The following is a 14,736-nucleotide window of genomic DNA, read 5'->3' as shown; positions in this document are numbered from 1 at the left end:
CAGTCAGAGTGGCCAAAATGAAGAAATCAGGAGACTATAGATGCTGGAGAGGATGTGGAGAAACAGGAACCCTCTTGCACTGTTGGTGGGAATGCAAATTGGTGCAGCCGCTCTGGAAAGCAGTGTGGAGGTTCCTCAGAAAATTAAAAATAGACCTACCCTATGACCCAGCAATAGCACTGCTAGGAATTTATCCAAGGGATACAGGAGTACTGATGCATAGGGGCACCTGTACCCCAATGTTTATAGCGGCACTCTCAACAATAGCCAAATTACGGAAAGAGCCTAAATGTCCATCAACTGATGAATGGATAAAGAAATTGTGGTTTATATACACAATGGAATACTACGTGGCAATGAGAAAAAATGAAATATGGCCTTTTGTAGCAACATGGATGGAACTGGAGAGTGTGATGCTAAGTGAAATAAGCCATACAGAGAAAGACAGATACCATATGGTTTCACTCTTATGTGGATCCTGAGAAACATAACAGAAACCCATGGGGGAGGGGAAGGAAAAAAAAAAAAAAAAAAAAGAGGTTAGAGTGGGAGAGAGCCAAAGCATAAGAGACTGTTAAAAACTGAGAACAAACTGAGGGTTGATGGGGGGTGGGAGGGAGGGCAGGTGGGAGGAAGGGCAGGGTGGGTGATGGGTATTGAGGAGGGCACCTTTTGGGATGAGCACTGGGTGTTGTATGGAAACCAATTTGACAGTAAATTTCATATATTAAAAAATAAAATAAAAAAAAAATAAAGTAAAAAAAAAAAAATAAATAAATAAAAACATTAAAAAAAAAAAAATAAAAAAAAAAAAAAAAAAGAAAGAGGCAGATTGGGGCGCCTGGGTGGCTCAATCAGTTTTAAGCATCCAACTCTTGGTTTTGGTTCAGGTCATGACCTCATGGTTTCCTGGGTTCAAGCCCTGTGTTGGGCTCTGCGCTGGCAACATGGAGCCTGCTTGGAATTCTCTGTCTCCCTCTCTCTCTGCCCCTCCCTACTCGTACTATCTCTGTCTCAAAATAAACAAACTTAAAAAATAAATAAATTAAAACAGGCAGATCTGCATGTATTGCCATAAAAAGATGTTCAAGACTTAGTAGGTGAAAAGAACAGTTGGAGAGTATATATATTTTGTAAGTATCAGTAATAATGATCTTATGTATGGAATAAAAAGATAATAACTGAACTTCTAACAATGAATCTCTCATAGGCGGAGAATTTATTAATTCATTCATGTAATATTTAATGAGTGTCTATTATGTCCCAGTCACTGGTCTAGGTGCTGGGGACTTAGGAGTAAATAAAAAAACAAGATGAGGAAGGGGTGAACGTTTATCTTCTACATTAAATATTTCTTTCTTAAAAAATGTTTACTTATTTTGAGAGAGAGAGAGAGAGCGAGAGAGCGAGAGAGCGAGAGCCAGTGAGCGAGTGTGGGAGGGAGGGAGGGAGGTAAGGGCAGAGAGAGAGAATCCCAAACAGGCTCCACACTGTCAGCGCTAAGGCTCATACGGGGCTCAAACTCAACGAAACCTGAGCCGAAATCAAGAGTCAGATGCTTAACCAACTGAAGCACTCAGGTGCCCATACATTAAATATTTCTATAAAGAATCACTTTATATTTTTGTCCTAATGTGTCTATGGTTAGTGTGATTTTTTTTTTAAAAATAAGCTGTAAGGTACTAATGAAAAACTTTCAACAACACAAAGCAAATTATTTTGTCTTTCTCGTAAGATCAGTCTTATCAAACAGTTCTTTTTTAATGTTTTATTTATTTTTGAGAGAGTGCGAATGGGGGAGGGGTAGAGAGAAAGGGGGACAGAGGATCTAAAGCAGGCTCTGTACTGACAGCAGTGAGCTGGATGTGGGGCTCAAACTCACAAACCGTGAGATCATGACCTGAGCCAAAGTCAGACACTTAACTGACCGAGCCACCAGGCATTCCATTAAACGGTTTTTAAAAATGGCACTGGCAGGGGCCCCGGGTGGCTTAGTAGGTTAAGTGGTTGACTCTTGATTTTGACTCAGGTCATGATCTAATGGTTCATGAGTTTGAGCCCCACATTGGGCTCTGTGCTGACAGTGCAGAGCCTGCTTGGGATTCTCTCTCTCTCCCCCTTTCTCTTTGCCCCTCCCTGCTCATGCTCTCTCTCTCTCTCAAACTAAATAAACTAAAAAAAAAAAGGCACTGGCATATTCAAGATTATATTTTGGTAAAATTAAGAAATCATAAACAAGTTTCTAATACCGTAGAATCATTATTTTGTCCAGTTAAAAAATAAGAATACTTAAATTTTATGGTATCTGATTTATCTATATCCCTTATGATACAATATTTTACTTACAGTTTGTGGATTAATCTCCTCCTCTCCCATAGGTTCATCCATAATTTGCTGTCCATTCTGTGAAAAGCACAGCAAGCAGAAAGTTACCAACAGAGATTTCACATCAGTTAACGTTAAATGAAGGCAGACAAAGAAAAATCATAATAGAATATTTTCACCCCTACAGGATTCTAATGAAGTACCAAACCACCAGATAAGTATGTAGTTGTCAATATGCAACCGGTTGTGCTTTAAAAGTTAACTATAAAAACATTTTTCCATGGAAATTATATAACAAATGATGATTACCTTTCCAGGTGAGTCCTTGAGTTTATTTTAATAGTTAAATGAATTACAAATAGTATTATTTAAATCTCACCAAACATCATTTATAATACTTTCTATGGCAAAACACATTCTAAAATCCAACTCCATTGACTGATTAATCAGGACAATGATTAGTTATTTCAGGATTTGAAAAGTAAGCTAGATCTCCATATCAAAATCGATTCCAGATGGATTAAACATTTAAATGTCAAAAATAAAATTATATAAGTATTATAAGAAAATATAGGTAAATAATACTTATGGGGTAAGGAGGGTGGAAATCATAAAGAAAAAATGACATTTGAATTGATAAAAGTTTAAAATGTCATCTACTAGACACAAAAAAGATAAAAAGACAAATTGATTACAAAAAAAGCAACATATGACAAAGGGCTGGTATCCTCAATGACATAAAGACCTTTGTTTTACCAACCTGTAAGAGAAAAATGATGAACCTCAACAGAAATGAGCAATAAGGGAAAAAAGAGTTTAGCCTTAGTACTAATCAAAGATACACATTTAACAGAAAGATACCTTTGCCTCTCAAACTGGTAATGATTTACAGAAAAAATAAAACCCAGCACTAATATGAGTATGGGGAAAAGAGCACTCAGGATATACTCTGCCAGGGAAAGTATAAATCAGCACAACCTTTTAGGAAGATAATCTAAGTCTGTATTAAAACAAGTGTGCAAAGATGTACATACAAGAATGCTCACCATAACTTTTTCCAAAAAGAACTCCAAATTGGAAACCTAAATTCTTAACAATAGAGAACTAGTTAAATATATGATGGTACATCCATATAATGGAATACTATACAGTCATTAAAAATGATAATAAAGATGTAAATTTATTGACATGGAAAGACAGTCACATGTAATAAGTGAAAAAGCAGTTTACAAAACAATATGGATTGTAATGATCCCATTTTAAATAAATATATACATGTTCCAATGTATATATTTCTATGGGAAAAACTCTGGAAGGGTATACACCAAAATGTTAACAGTGGCTATTTCTGGGTGGTAGAATTTTAGACAATTTAAAATGTTTGTTTTGCGTATTTGAATTTTCTGATGTGTCTACAATGAATATGTATTATTTGTGTAATTAATAACAAAACAAAACCAGAAGTCAGGAACACAACATCTTCTCTATTACTTCAATGAAAAAAGGAGTAAATGCCCCTGACCACTTGTCAATTCAACAAATGTACAAGGATCTAAGCTAACCATCTTTGGAGCATTATTAACTAGGATATGCAAGGTAGCCCACCCATTACCCTACCCACATGAGGCAGATGCTTTGAATTTGAACTCTGTCTACTCTCTAAATCCCTGTTTATCCATCCATTCATCCACCCGTTTCATTTCATTCACACTAAGATTTAGGTGCCAAGCTGGAGATGAAGGGTTAAGAAAACATGACCCCCAACCTAGAGATCCATCCTAGAGGGTCTCACAGGTATACTGACCCATAAAAAGAGCACCTTTTATTTTCAAACACTCATAGAGTATGCATCTAGGTTAGGGAATACATATACAATATTACAAAGCACAGAAACGGTGCTAAAATGCAGAAAAGGAGGAGGCAGGTATAAAATCTTTATTATCCTAAGACACTTTCAGAAGCTACAGTATTGCTCTCTGCTATGGTAAGGACTCAAATAACTCCAGGATACATCTTTCTACCAAAACCCACAACCATTTACTCAATTGAATACTGATCGTTTTTATCCAAACATCACAGATAAACTTTAAACTAGGTCATAAGAATGCTGGTTTTGGAGTCAGACACCTAGATTCAAATTTCTGCTCTTACACTTAGTATGAAGCCTTGGACAAATTATTTAAACTATGCTTTAGTTTCTTCATATGAAAAGTAGAGAGTAAAAAGTCTCATCTTCAGAGAGGTATTGTAAAGGCTAAATGAGATAAAGGATATAAAATCCTAAGCACAGGGTCTGGAACTTAATAAACAATCAATGGTAGCTATTTTAATTATATCCAACATTCAGTCACCCCCTTCATGGCCCACCAATCTGCTACTTCTCCCGTATTTGCTATCTTAGTGAATGGTACCATCATTCATCTAGTAGTGCAAACTAGGTTTTCTCATTAATTGTACACAGAGTTCTCTTTCTATAACACAGATCTGCTGAATGGATCCCCATTATTTGACTCTTAGAACCCTTGGTCTAACTGAGCTACAATTACACTTTCCATGGGAATATAATTTGAGAACCATCTGTTCCATGTAATTTTCAGTGCATACAAAGCAAGAATCACAACTTATAACTTACTTACTTTTTAAGGCAAACTGGTATAGTAGAAGCAGCACCAAACTTTGAATGGTAGACCAGAGATAGAGCGCTAGGTCTGCCACTTACAAGTTTTATGATTTTTGGCAATTCAGACAGTCTCTAGCCTACTACCTTATCTGTTTAAAATGGGGATACGTGCCCTGTCTACCCAAAGGGTTAGTGTTAGACTCAAAACTGAGATAACTCAAAAGAAAGTACTTTATAAATCATAAAGAACTGTACCAATGCAAATTACTATTATTAAGGTGAGGTAGCTTCATTGAGGATAAAATAATACTTCCACAAAGTCCTTTTAATCTTTGAATCAAAAAAAGTTTAGGATTGGTAAGCGATCTTGAAAGTCTTCTGTTCCAAATAAACATATGCTTCAATTCTTTTTTTGCCATTCTCACCTAGATTTGAAAACTATCAGAACAAGAATGTACTACTCATGTGGTAGCCTACTAAACTATCTCAGAAAAAGTACTGGCTGCTAGATAAGATTCTTCATCATATAGTAATTTTCCTCAGCTACAAATTCCCTTTAATAGGATTACTAACATACGATGACTAACTTGCCTGTAGTCTATCTGCAAAATCACAGAAGTAAATCTACACCTATGACTGTAAATCATCCTGAGTCTGTTTTTCACTAGATAACTCAAGTTCTTTCAAACATTCCTTTTAGACAGATGAGACTAATTTTCTGAGCATGCACTCAATTCATCTTAAAGGGTGGTATACAGAACTGCATTCAATTAACACTCCAACCTTGATACAACCAATGCAGAATAAGGAACATTATCACCTCCCCTGTCCTAGATAACAAACTTCTATTAATTCAGTTCACATATGCATTGTTTTTGAAATGTCTGAAACACATTGCTGAGTCATACTAAGTTTTCTGTCAATTAAATTCTTGTCTTCCTTCTACTGCAACTAAGTCCCATACTTGTTACGCTTCGTCTCATGAAGAAAACCTCAAATTTTTGATTCATCTTTTTCTAGTTGTGATCTTCTACAGTATTACTACAGCCTCTACAGAATGACTTCTGAATCTGCTAATCAGCCTCTTCACTATTTTCATCTTCATGTAATCCATAAATTTTACAATGTATTTTCTTTTCTAAGCTCCTCATTCAGCTAATTAACAGTAATATACTAACAAAGCAATCTGAAAAAAAAAATTAAGTGAAACATGATCTAAAGGCAGTTTATGCTCTACCTTTTGCAAAAATATCTACTTCCTTTGTGAGTTTAGCAAAGACTGAAAATTTTGAACAATTTAATTTTAAGGCAGGAAAATATAAAAGCCAATGTTGTCCTACATATTGGGGAAGCTTTACAAATATCTACTTTAAAAAGCACTTTTACTTCAACAAATCTTTTGTATCATTTCATCAAAATAAGGACTCAAATGTTATCTATTAGAAATGAGCATAATTACTCTTGCAGCTAAAAAGTTTCCTTTTTGAAAATGGCCTTTGGCTTCACTAAAGATTAGGCTACAATGGGCCATCAGTCTGACTTGATATTTCAACTTCTACAGTTTCAAAACACATGTGGTCGAACCTCACTACCAGGTTTAAACCCCAGCTGTTACCTGATGTTGGGTAAGTTACTCAACATTCTGAGCTTCAGTGTCTTTATTTGTAAGATGCATATAATATCTATCTCAAAAAGATGTTGCATTTAAATGAATACATCAAAGGACAGTAGACGCTCAGTAAATGCTACTTCCTGTCCCTTCTCTTTTGCCTGAACTGTGTAATACATACACTTCTACAGTTAACTTCTAAAGATGTAGAGCAACGAGGAAGTACTGGAGAGTGTTGAGATACTTATTTCACCACCTAATATAGTCAATTTCCCACCAAGCAGGGTGAAAGAGATCATTCATACATGTGGTATATTTTTATACGATGTGGCCAAAGAATGAGTACAGACAAAAAGGATAGTTTAAAAGTGAGGCAAATGTATTTATCCTCTCTCATCCCACCATTATGCCATCCAGCCAAAAAACTACAGAGCTTGGCAGATTGTACATATGCAAATATTATGTGAAATACTGGAAAAGGTTAGGAAATGCTAATCATGCTTTACTCCGTTAGTCTGAAATGTGTAAAAGTCAAAATTTAGAATAACGTACAATATGGGTCTCATCAGAACAAATCAGACAAAGGAGACTGTTAGCTTGCATTTCAGCAGGAATTCTTTTCAAAATAACTTCTAAGGTTGTGATATAAAATGATCACTTAAGATCATCTTTCTGGTTTCAAGAGGATGAACAATTCAAATCAGTAACTCTGAACCAAGGTTTCAGGACTTCTAGGGTATTCCCAAGTACTTTAAGAAAAAATCTGAAATGTTAAAAAATACGAATATTTTACTAAATAAAAGTTTCGTTTTAAGCAACTTTATTAAACAGATTGTTTTATTGTAATGGCATGTTACAACAATGCACATTTCTGAGTTGATGTTTGATACCTTTGAAGAAAATATAAAATACGTTAAAAATGCTTTGAGCCCAGTAGGAGATCATCATGTATGAGTATACTAGAACTAAAAAAAAAAAAAAGAAAAAAAAAAGATACATGATTAGTAAAATGCTACCTTGAGATTACTAGAAAGTATCTACTGACATCCTCCTATGTAAAAATGAAATATACATATGAACACTGGGAGAAAAGAATTCCTCACAGAGAATAAGAACCTGAAATAATAGGAAGGGAGGAGGAAAAGAAAGGCTCCAGAGCTCTACTGTGCTAATCTGGAGACCCAGGTTGTAGGAATAAACAAGGACAATATATAAATATTCTTTTACCACCCTCAAGTTCCCACAAGTATATTTGCCTTCCAAGCTCCCTGATAGGAGCAGTGGTCTTCTTGCCCAAAGCATATGGAATAGAAGTTGCATGAAGGTGCTGAGGATGAGGCATAAGAAACCTCTCTTGAATTTCAGTTCAGATACCATCAAATTATTCAGAATCCAAAGAATCTTCTATGCAATCACATTGAAACAATAAGAAACAAGCATTTTATATTCTTAATAAGGAATGTATATAATCCTTACCAATATGACAGGATTAAGAATCAGCTCCTCATTTATCCTAAGGAAATATCAGAGATGTGCATAAAGACTTATGTACAGTGATATTCATCATACTCATTATACTGAAAAATAGAAAACAATCTAGATGACCAACAGGGGACTGGTTAAATAAATCATAACACATCTATTCATATGTAGGAATACTATGCAATGCTTAAAATAAGGGCCTCAAAAAATTAATGATGCAAAAATATGCTTGTAATATATTAAATTAAAAAGGATACACAACTATATAGTATGACCCCAATTTTGCACCCCCCCCAAAATGTGTGCATGTAACTGGCAAAACATATATAAAATCTTAGCAGTAGTTACCTGGGTCCTAGGATTTTCTTCTTGTACTGTATTTTCAAAATTATATGCATTTATTATCTATTCTTTTTATAATGAGAAAAAAACAACCAATATATTAGAAAAATCCATTATTTCTAGTTAAGGTGCCCTTATGCTTGCTTTGCTATTCCTTGAGTAACTAAACACCTGCTATTACTCAGGACTGTTCTACTTTCTAGACTAGGGTAGAAATGACCTCTGGTTATATCTATGTTTTTAAGTTTTAGAGGACCCTTTCAGAAGCTTTTTTTTCTGTCTAGTCCTGTGGTTATGGCCTCAGAAAATAGATCAGTTTTAGGCCTGAACCCCATCTTATGTTTCTTAGAGTGTACCCCTAAGGGAAATTCTGCTTATGAAACAGGAGTATGTTGAAGTAAGAATTAAGAAATGAAAACACAGTAGCCAAAATTAAATCTGCATTGTGAACAGCAAATATCAGAATTGACACTGCAGAAAACAGAATCCATGCCACAGAGGACAAACTTGAATAAATGAAAAAAAATGAAAGAAAATATTAAAAAACTATGGAGGACAGACATAGAAATAATCTATGAATAACAGATGTTCCTAAAGAAAAAAAAAACAGCATTTTAATCAATCAAAAGTATAAGAAAACTTTCCAGTTCTGAAAAAAAATACCTGAGACTGGAGACTGAGAAGGTTCAACAGAGATCATCAACACCAAGACATGTCCTGGCAAATGTTTTTAAATTTCAAGGATAAAGATATAATCCTACAAGCATACAAGCAGAAAAAAACAGGTTATTTTCAAAGGAACTAAAATCAGATTGACCTCAGATTTTTCCTCTGCAACAATAAAATGCCAGAAGACAATGAAGTAATGACTTACAGAGAGCTGAAAGGGGAAAGTTATGAACTAAGAATTGTATACCTTGTCCTAGTTTTTCATGTACAAAGGTCACAGGAAATTATTCTTAGATCTGCAAAGTCTTATAAAAGTTCACCATCCTGTTAGTACCTTTTTTCATAATTTGTTCAAAGGTATGTCCTAGACCATTGAAAGAGAATCAAAGTAAGAACTTAAGAATATTGAGGTCGGAAAGAACTGGTGAAGTATACTGACACCAACTTAATATTTACAAACAAATGAATAAAATAATTAACCCCACTAAAGGAGAAAGGGTCAGTAATGAAGAGTAAATAGCTGATATAAGTATATAAACAATATAAAACCTTAGAAAGCTAAAGGTAGGATTTGTAATCTCAGGCTAAATTAATGTGGACACAAAAGAGGTAGTGGAAGAATGGAGAAAAAGATTCTCAATTCTCTCTTTCCTAAAAGAATTATTTAAAAATCACTATTTTTCGTAATTACCTAATAAATATACATTTTGCAACGTTCTGAGAAACCATACAATAACCAAAAATTGTATTTATTTATTGCAGCCCAAATCACTAGAGAAGATAATAACTGACAAAGACTATAAAAAGTACTTTACGAAAGCATCACATTCAACCCTAAGAACATGAGGTAGGTATAATTCAGTCCTATTTTACAGATGAGGAAACCAAGGCTCAGCAAAGTCAATTAGTGAACAGCAAGAGTAAGACTCAAACCCAGGTCTTTCCAGCTCTATAATTCTTTCTTCAATATTTCATAACCTCCTCAAACAAAAACAATCTGCATGTCAAAAGAAAAAAAAACAAACCACAAGAATAAAAAACTTACAATAGAAATTATTCCAAAAGTAATAATGTAAGAAATGTAAAGTTTAAAGTGTCTATTTAAAAGAAAAGTGTCTTACTAGAATTTGATGCTATTACAGAATTATTGACATTTTTATGAGTTTTGATGGTATGGTGGTTATGTATTTTAAAAGTCTATCTTTTAAGAAATACAAATGAAATATTTACATATAAATTGATGTATCTAGGATTACCTTCAAAATAATCCACTGGAGGCAGGGAAAAGAAGAGAGAGTATGTATGGGGGGTGAGGGGAGTATAGATGAAACATGAGTTGATAATCTTTGAGGGTGGCTTATGGGAATATGGTAGTTCATTATACTATTCTCTTGGGGTGCCTGGGTGGCTCAGTCAGTTAAGTGATTGACTCTTGATTTCAGCTCAGGTCATGATCTAATGGTTCATAGGATAGAGCCCTGCACTGGGCTCCATGCTGACAGTGTAGAGCCTGCTTGGGATTCTCTCTCTTTCCCCCTCTCTCAAAAATAAATAATTAAACCTTCAAAAAAATATATATATATATTTTATTTTATTACTATATATATTACTATATATACACAGCAATAAAATTACTACTGCCTTAAAATTTTTTTTTACCCTTTATTTTTGAGAGACAGACACAGCACAAGTGGGAGGGGCAGAGAGAGAGGGGGAAACACAGAATCTGAAGTAGGCCCCAGGGTTAGGGTTAGGGTTAGCTGTCAGCAGAGTCTGATGTGGGTCTCCAACCCATGAACTACAAGACCATGACCTGAGCCAAAGTTGGATGCTTAACCAACTGAGCCAGCCAGGTGCCCCTATTTACTGCCTTTTTAAAAAAAGTTTGTTTATTGAGAGAGAGAGACAGACAGACAGACAGACAGAGACAGGCAGAGAGCCAGGGAGGGGCAGAGAGAGGGAGAGAGAATCCCAGGCAGCCTCTGTGCTGTTAGTGTGGAGCCTGACATGGGGCTAGAACCCATGAACTGTGAGATCATGACCTGACCTGAAATTAAGAGTTGGATGCCTATTGGACTGAACCCCCCAAGCCCCCCCAAATACTTACTGCTTTAAAGAGAAATTCAAAGAAAACAGGTAAAAATAGCACAAGGGACAAATAAAAATAAAGTGTAATATTAAGGCCAAAAATAAAATGTAAGGCAAAAACCTTAATCCAATTAAAAAGGTCATCTGATTTGGACTAAAAATACAATTAGTGCTTAATACATATAGGGATAATAATTGCTATTGTTTACTGAGCAATTACCATACACCAGGCAAATGTTAAGTACCATAGATCACCTTTGATGCTTTTATCAACTCTATGAGGCATTATCACTAATTTACAAATGAAGAAATTAATTCAAGATGAGTATGTCCATCTATTTAAGCACTATATCCTCAGGCCCTAGCAAAATGCCTGGCACACAGTAGGTGTTCAATAAATATCTGTCAAAATAAATAAAGAAGTCTAATATCTTGCCTAAGGTTAATAAGCAGGGCCTAAATTCAATCCCAAATCTGAATCTAAAACCCCTACTCTTAATCACATTTAAATCTTTTAATAATGATATTTCACAGAAGAGTAAAATTGTTTATTTTCCTTCTGCATAGGTTTCACTATTTTTTTAGATCTTCTATAATTAGCATGTTATTTGTTCAAACAAGACATTAAAAATAATAAATGCAAAGTAGTATTCAACATTAAGTCACAGAATAACAACAAAACACAAAAGATGTTTTGGGGACTATAACATGAAATTAACACAAAATAGAAGGGGAAACTTCAGCACACTAGTATAAGCTAGCATAATGAACAATATAAGGACAAAGTATCTGAAGTAATTTACATTAGAATAGGTAGATATTGAATTTTATAATGTAAAAAGAATGTTCTTTTCAAGTATCTATGAAAAATTATAAAGATTGTATCTAGATCATAAAGTAAATACAAAATGTTTCAAATCAGGAATTGTACAGATATTTTCTGATTATGATAAAGAACCTGATAAAGAAGTAAAATAAAGCACTCATTCAGAAATTAACATTCTTATAAATAACTACTGGTTCAAGGAAATACTAATGGCAATCATCACTTACACAGTGGTTTTTTTGTTCGAAGTACAGTGTTAGCCATGTTACATATATTCTCTCATTTAATCCCAATCAACCATTAATAAACCATGAGGTATGTTATTATGTATAGCAGAGAAGAAAAACTTGAGTTACGAACTTGCTCAAGATCACAGAGCTATCAGGTTTGCAGATAAGATAACCAAACTCAAGTCTGAATTCAAAGCTCATACTCCTACACAGAAATGCTATCATATTAGTCAGAATTCATGTACAGACATCTACCTATGCTCATTTTTCTCTATTTATAAAATAAAAATTTATACTAAAAAGTAAAGAAAGCTTGAGTTCCTCCACAATTTACACATGTTCTGAAAGTGTCCATTTGTTAAATACACTATTCTAAGAAGGTAATGGTTCATTTTCTAACATATTGTTCAGACACAGTATTTCAAATTGCATAATCTCCTAAAAGCGATCCCTTTGAATGTATTTACACTCTCAGTAGGGCATTTAAAAGAAGAAACCATAAAATTAGATAAAGTAGGGAATCTATGGTAAACAGGATTTGCCACTAAACTAACTTCTAAAAAGCAGTATGATTGTGGAAAAGTCATTATTTTCTGGTACTTATCTGCAATCCATGAGTTTGATGGAACCTTGGTCAGCATGGATTTGAAAGTCTGCCACAGCACTGTGGGCAAGTCCTTAAGCCTCTCTGAGTTGTGGTTTCTTCATCCATAAAATATGTGGATATCTAAGAGCTCTTCCAGCTTGAGAATGTTATAATCTTGTGACTTTAAGGATTAAAGTTATTTAAAATTTGTAGAGCTTTTACACCTGAGAAAATTACAGATTCTGTATTTAAAGCTGTTTTTATGGTTTTTTTTTTGTTTTTTACATTTATTTATTTTTGAGAGACAGAGAGAGACAGAGTGTGAGCAGGGGAGGGGCAGAGAGAGAGGGAGACACAGAATCTGAAGCAGGCTCCAGGCTCCGAGCTGTCAGCACAGACCCTGACGCGGGGCTCAAACCCACGAACTGTGAGATCATGACCTGAGCCAAAGTCGGAAGCTTAACCGACTGAGCCACCCAGGCGCCCCTATTTTTTTTTAATTTTTTAAATGTTTATTCATTTTTTGAGAGACAAAGAGCGCGACAGGGGGAGGGGCAAAAAGAGAAAGACACAGAATCTGAAGCAGGCTCCAGGCTCTGAGCTGTCAGCACAGAGATGCACGCAGGGCTTGAACCCATGAACTGTGAGATCATGACCTGAGCTGAAGTTGGACGCTTAACCGACTGAGCCACACAGGCGCCCCTGTTTTGATGCTATTTCTAAGTCTAACTCCTATTTTCTCTTCTGCATCAAAACTACAGTTTCATCTATATCCTTCAGTGGTGCCTTTGTTCCCAAGTGTAAACAAGGAGAATATGAAAGAACAATCATTTAAATGTTGTCATCTGAAAGAGAAATACTAAGAAAATAAAACACCGTTTTTCTGCACAAAATAAGGAACCTAAACCAATTTTATGATTTCCAGAATCCAATTTTACTAATCTTTTTATTCTTTCTTTCTTTTTTTAAAGATTTTATGTTTGTTTTGAAGTAATCTCTACACCCAATATGGGGCTGGAACTTACAACCCGGAGATCAAGAGTTGCATGCTCCACTGACAGCCAGCAGGGTGCCCCCCAATTTTACTATTCTTATTTCATTTGTGTTGAAAACTAATTGTCAACTTGTTGTTTAAGGCCTTTTAAATTCCCAAACTTATTCCTGCTTTCCTAATACCTTCAAGTCCCACCTCTTAGTACTCTAATGGAGTTGGTAGTATTTTCCAAATCTGTCTGATGACCAGAATCACCTAAGACTCCTGGTAAGGATATATTACCTGGCCTTATCCCAAGCTGAGTCAGAAGTTCCAGAAGCCCCATGGCCTCATGGTATTTCACTTTTTAAACAGGTACTTGAGGTGACTCCTGTGATTAGACAAGTCTGGGAAATCACAGTGTAGAGAAAAGGTCATGGGCTTTGGAGTCTGACATATTAAGCTTCAAAACCTGACTTTGCCCTTTACTGTAGGTGTGACTTTGGGCAAGTTACCTAACATGAGCCTCAGTTTTCTAATCCGTAAGATCTGTATACTAGTTATGCTGCAGGTTTTGGTAAAGTTCAGGGTCTAGGGGGTTCAAGTGTTAGCTTCTCTTTCCTCCTGCTCATCTTGCCAGAGAAAATGACAAGTACAAATATTTGAGAGGATTCTGATGAGTCTCATATCCTAATGGATCCACTTCCATTTAGAGGGCTAAAAATCTGAGTACTAGATAACTCTTTAATGCATTACTTGCGTTGGCTAATTTAAGAGTCTCAGGAACAAGTCTAATGATTTCATCTAGTTTCCAGAGGCTTAATGAAGCCCTCCTATCTAAAACAGATACAGCGTGATGATGGGCTTCAAAGCCCAAACTTCTGGGGGGCGCCTGGGTGGCTTGGTCGGTTAAGTGTCCGACTTCGGCTCGGGTCATGATCTCATGGTCCGTGAGTTCGAGCCCCGCGTCGGGCTCTGTGCTGACA

General features: G+C 35.3%; 1 protein-coding gene across 6 annotated transcripts in view; it reads right to left on the bottom strand.

The window, feature by feature from the left end:
• The window catches only part of RPS6KA3 (ribosomal protein S6 kinase A3), a 124,993-nt gene that overhangs the window by 90,826 nt on the left and 19,431 nt on the right, over positions 1 to 14,736 (bottom strand). For 2 of the 6 annotated variants that reach the window (XM_081794333.1, XM_081794332.1), the window contains exon 2: positions 2,347 to 2,403. In XM_081794333.1, the coding sequence (XP_081650459.1) occupies positions 2,347 to 2,388 (42 nt within the window). In that variant the 5' untranslated portion in view covers positions 2,389 to 2,403. Of the gene's footprint in view, positions 1 to 2,346; positions 2,404 to 8,030; positions 8,132 to 9,041; positions 9,136 to 14,736 lie in introns of all 6 variants that reach the window. The other 4 variants (XM_081794328.1, XM_081794327.1, XM_081794330.1 and 1 more) reach the window with 4 other exon arrangements.

This window comes from Panthera onca, chromosome X, assembly GCF_046562875.1.
Source record: "Panthera onca isolate mPanOnc1 chromosome X, mPanOnc1 haplotype 2, whole genome shotgun sequence".
Taxonomy (NCBI): Eukaryota; Metazoa; Chordata; class Mammalia; order Carnivora; family Felidae; genus Panthera; species Panthera onca.
The sequence above is the reverse complement of the archived record's forward strand: the minus strand, read 5'-3'. Positions and strand labels throughout refer to the sequence as shown.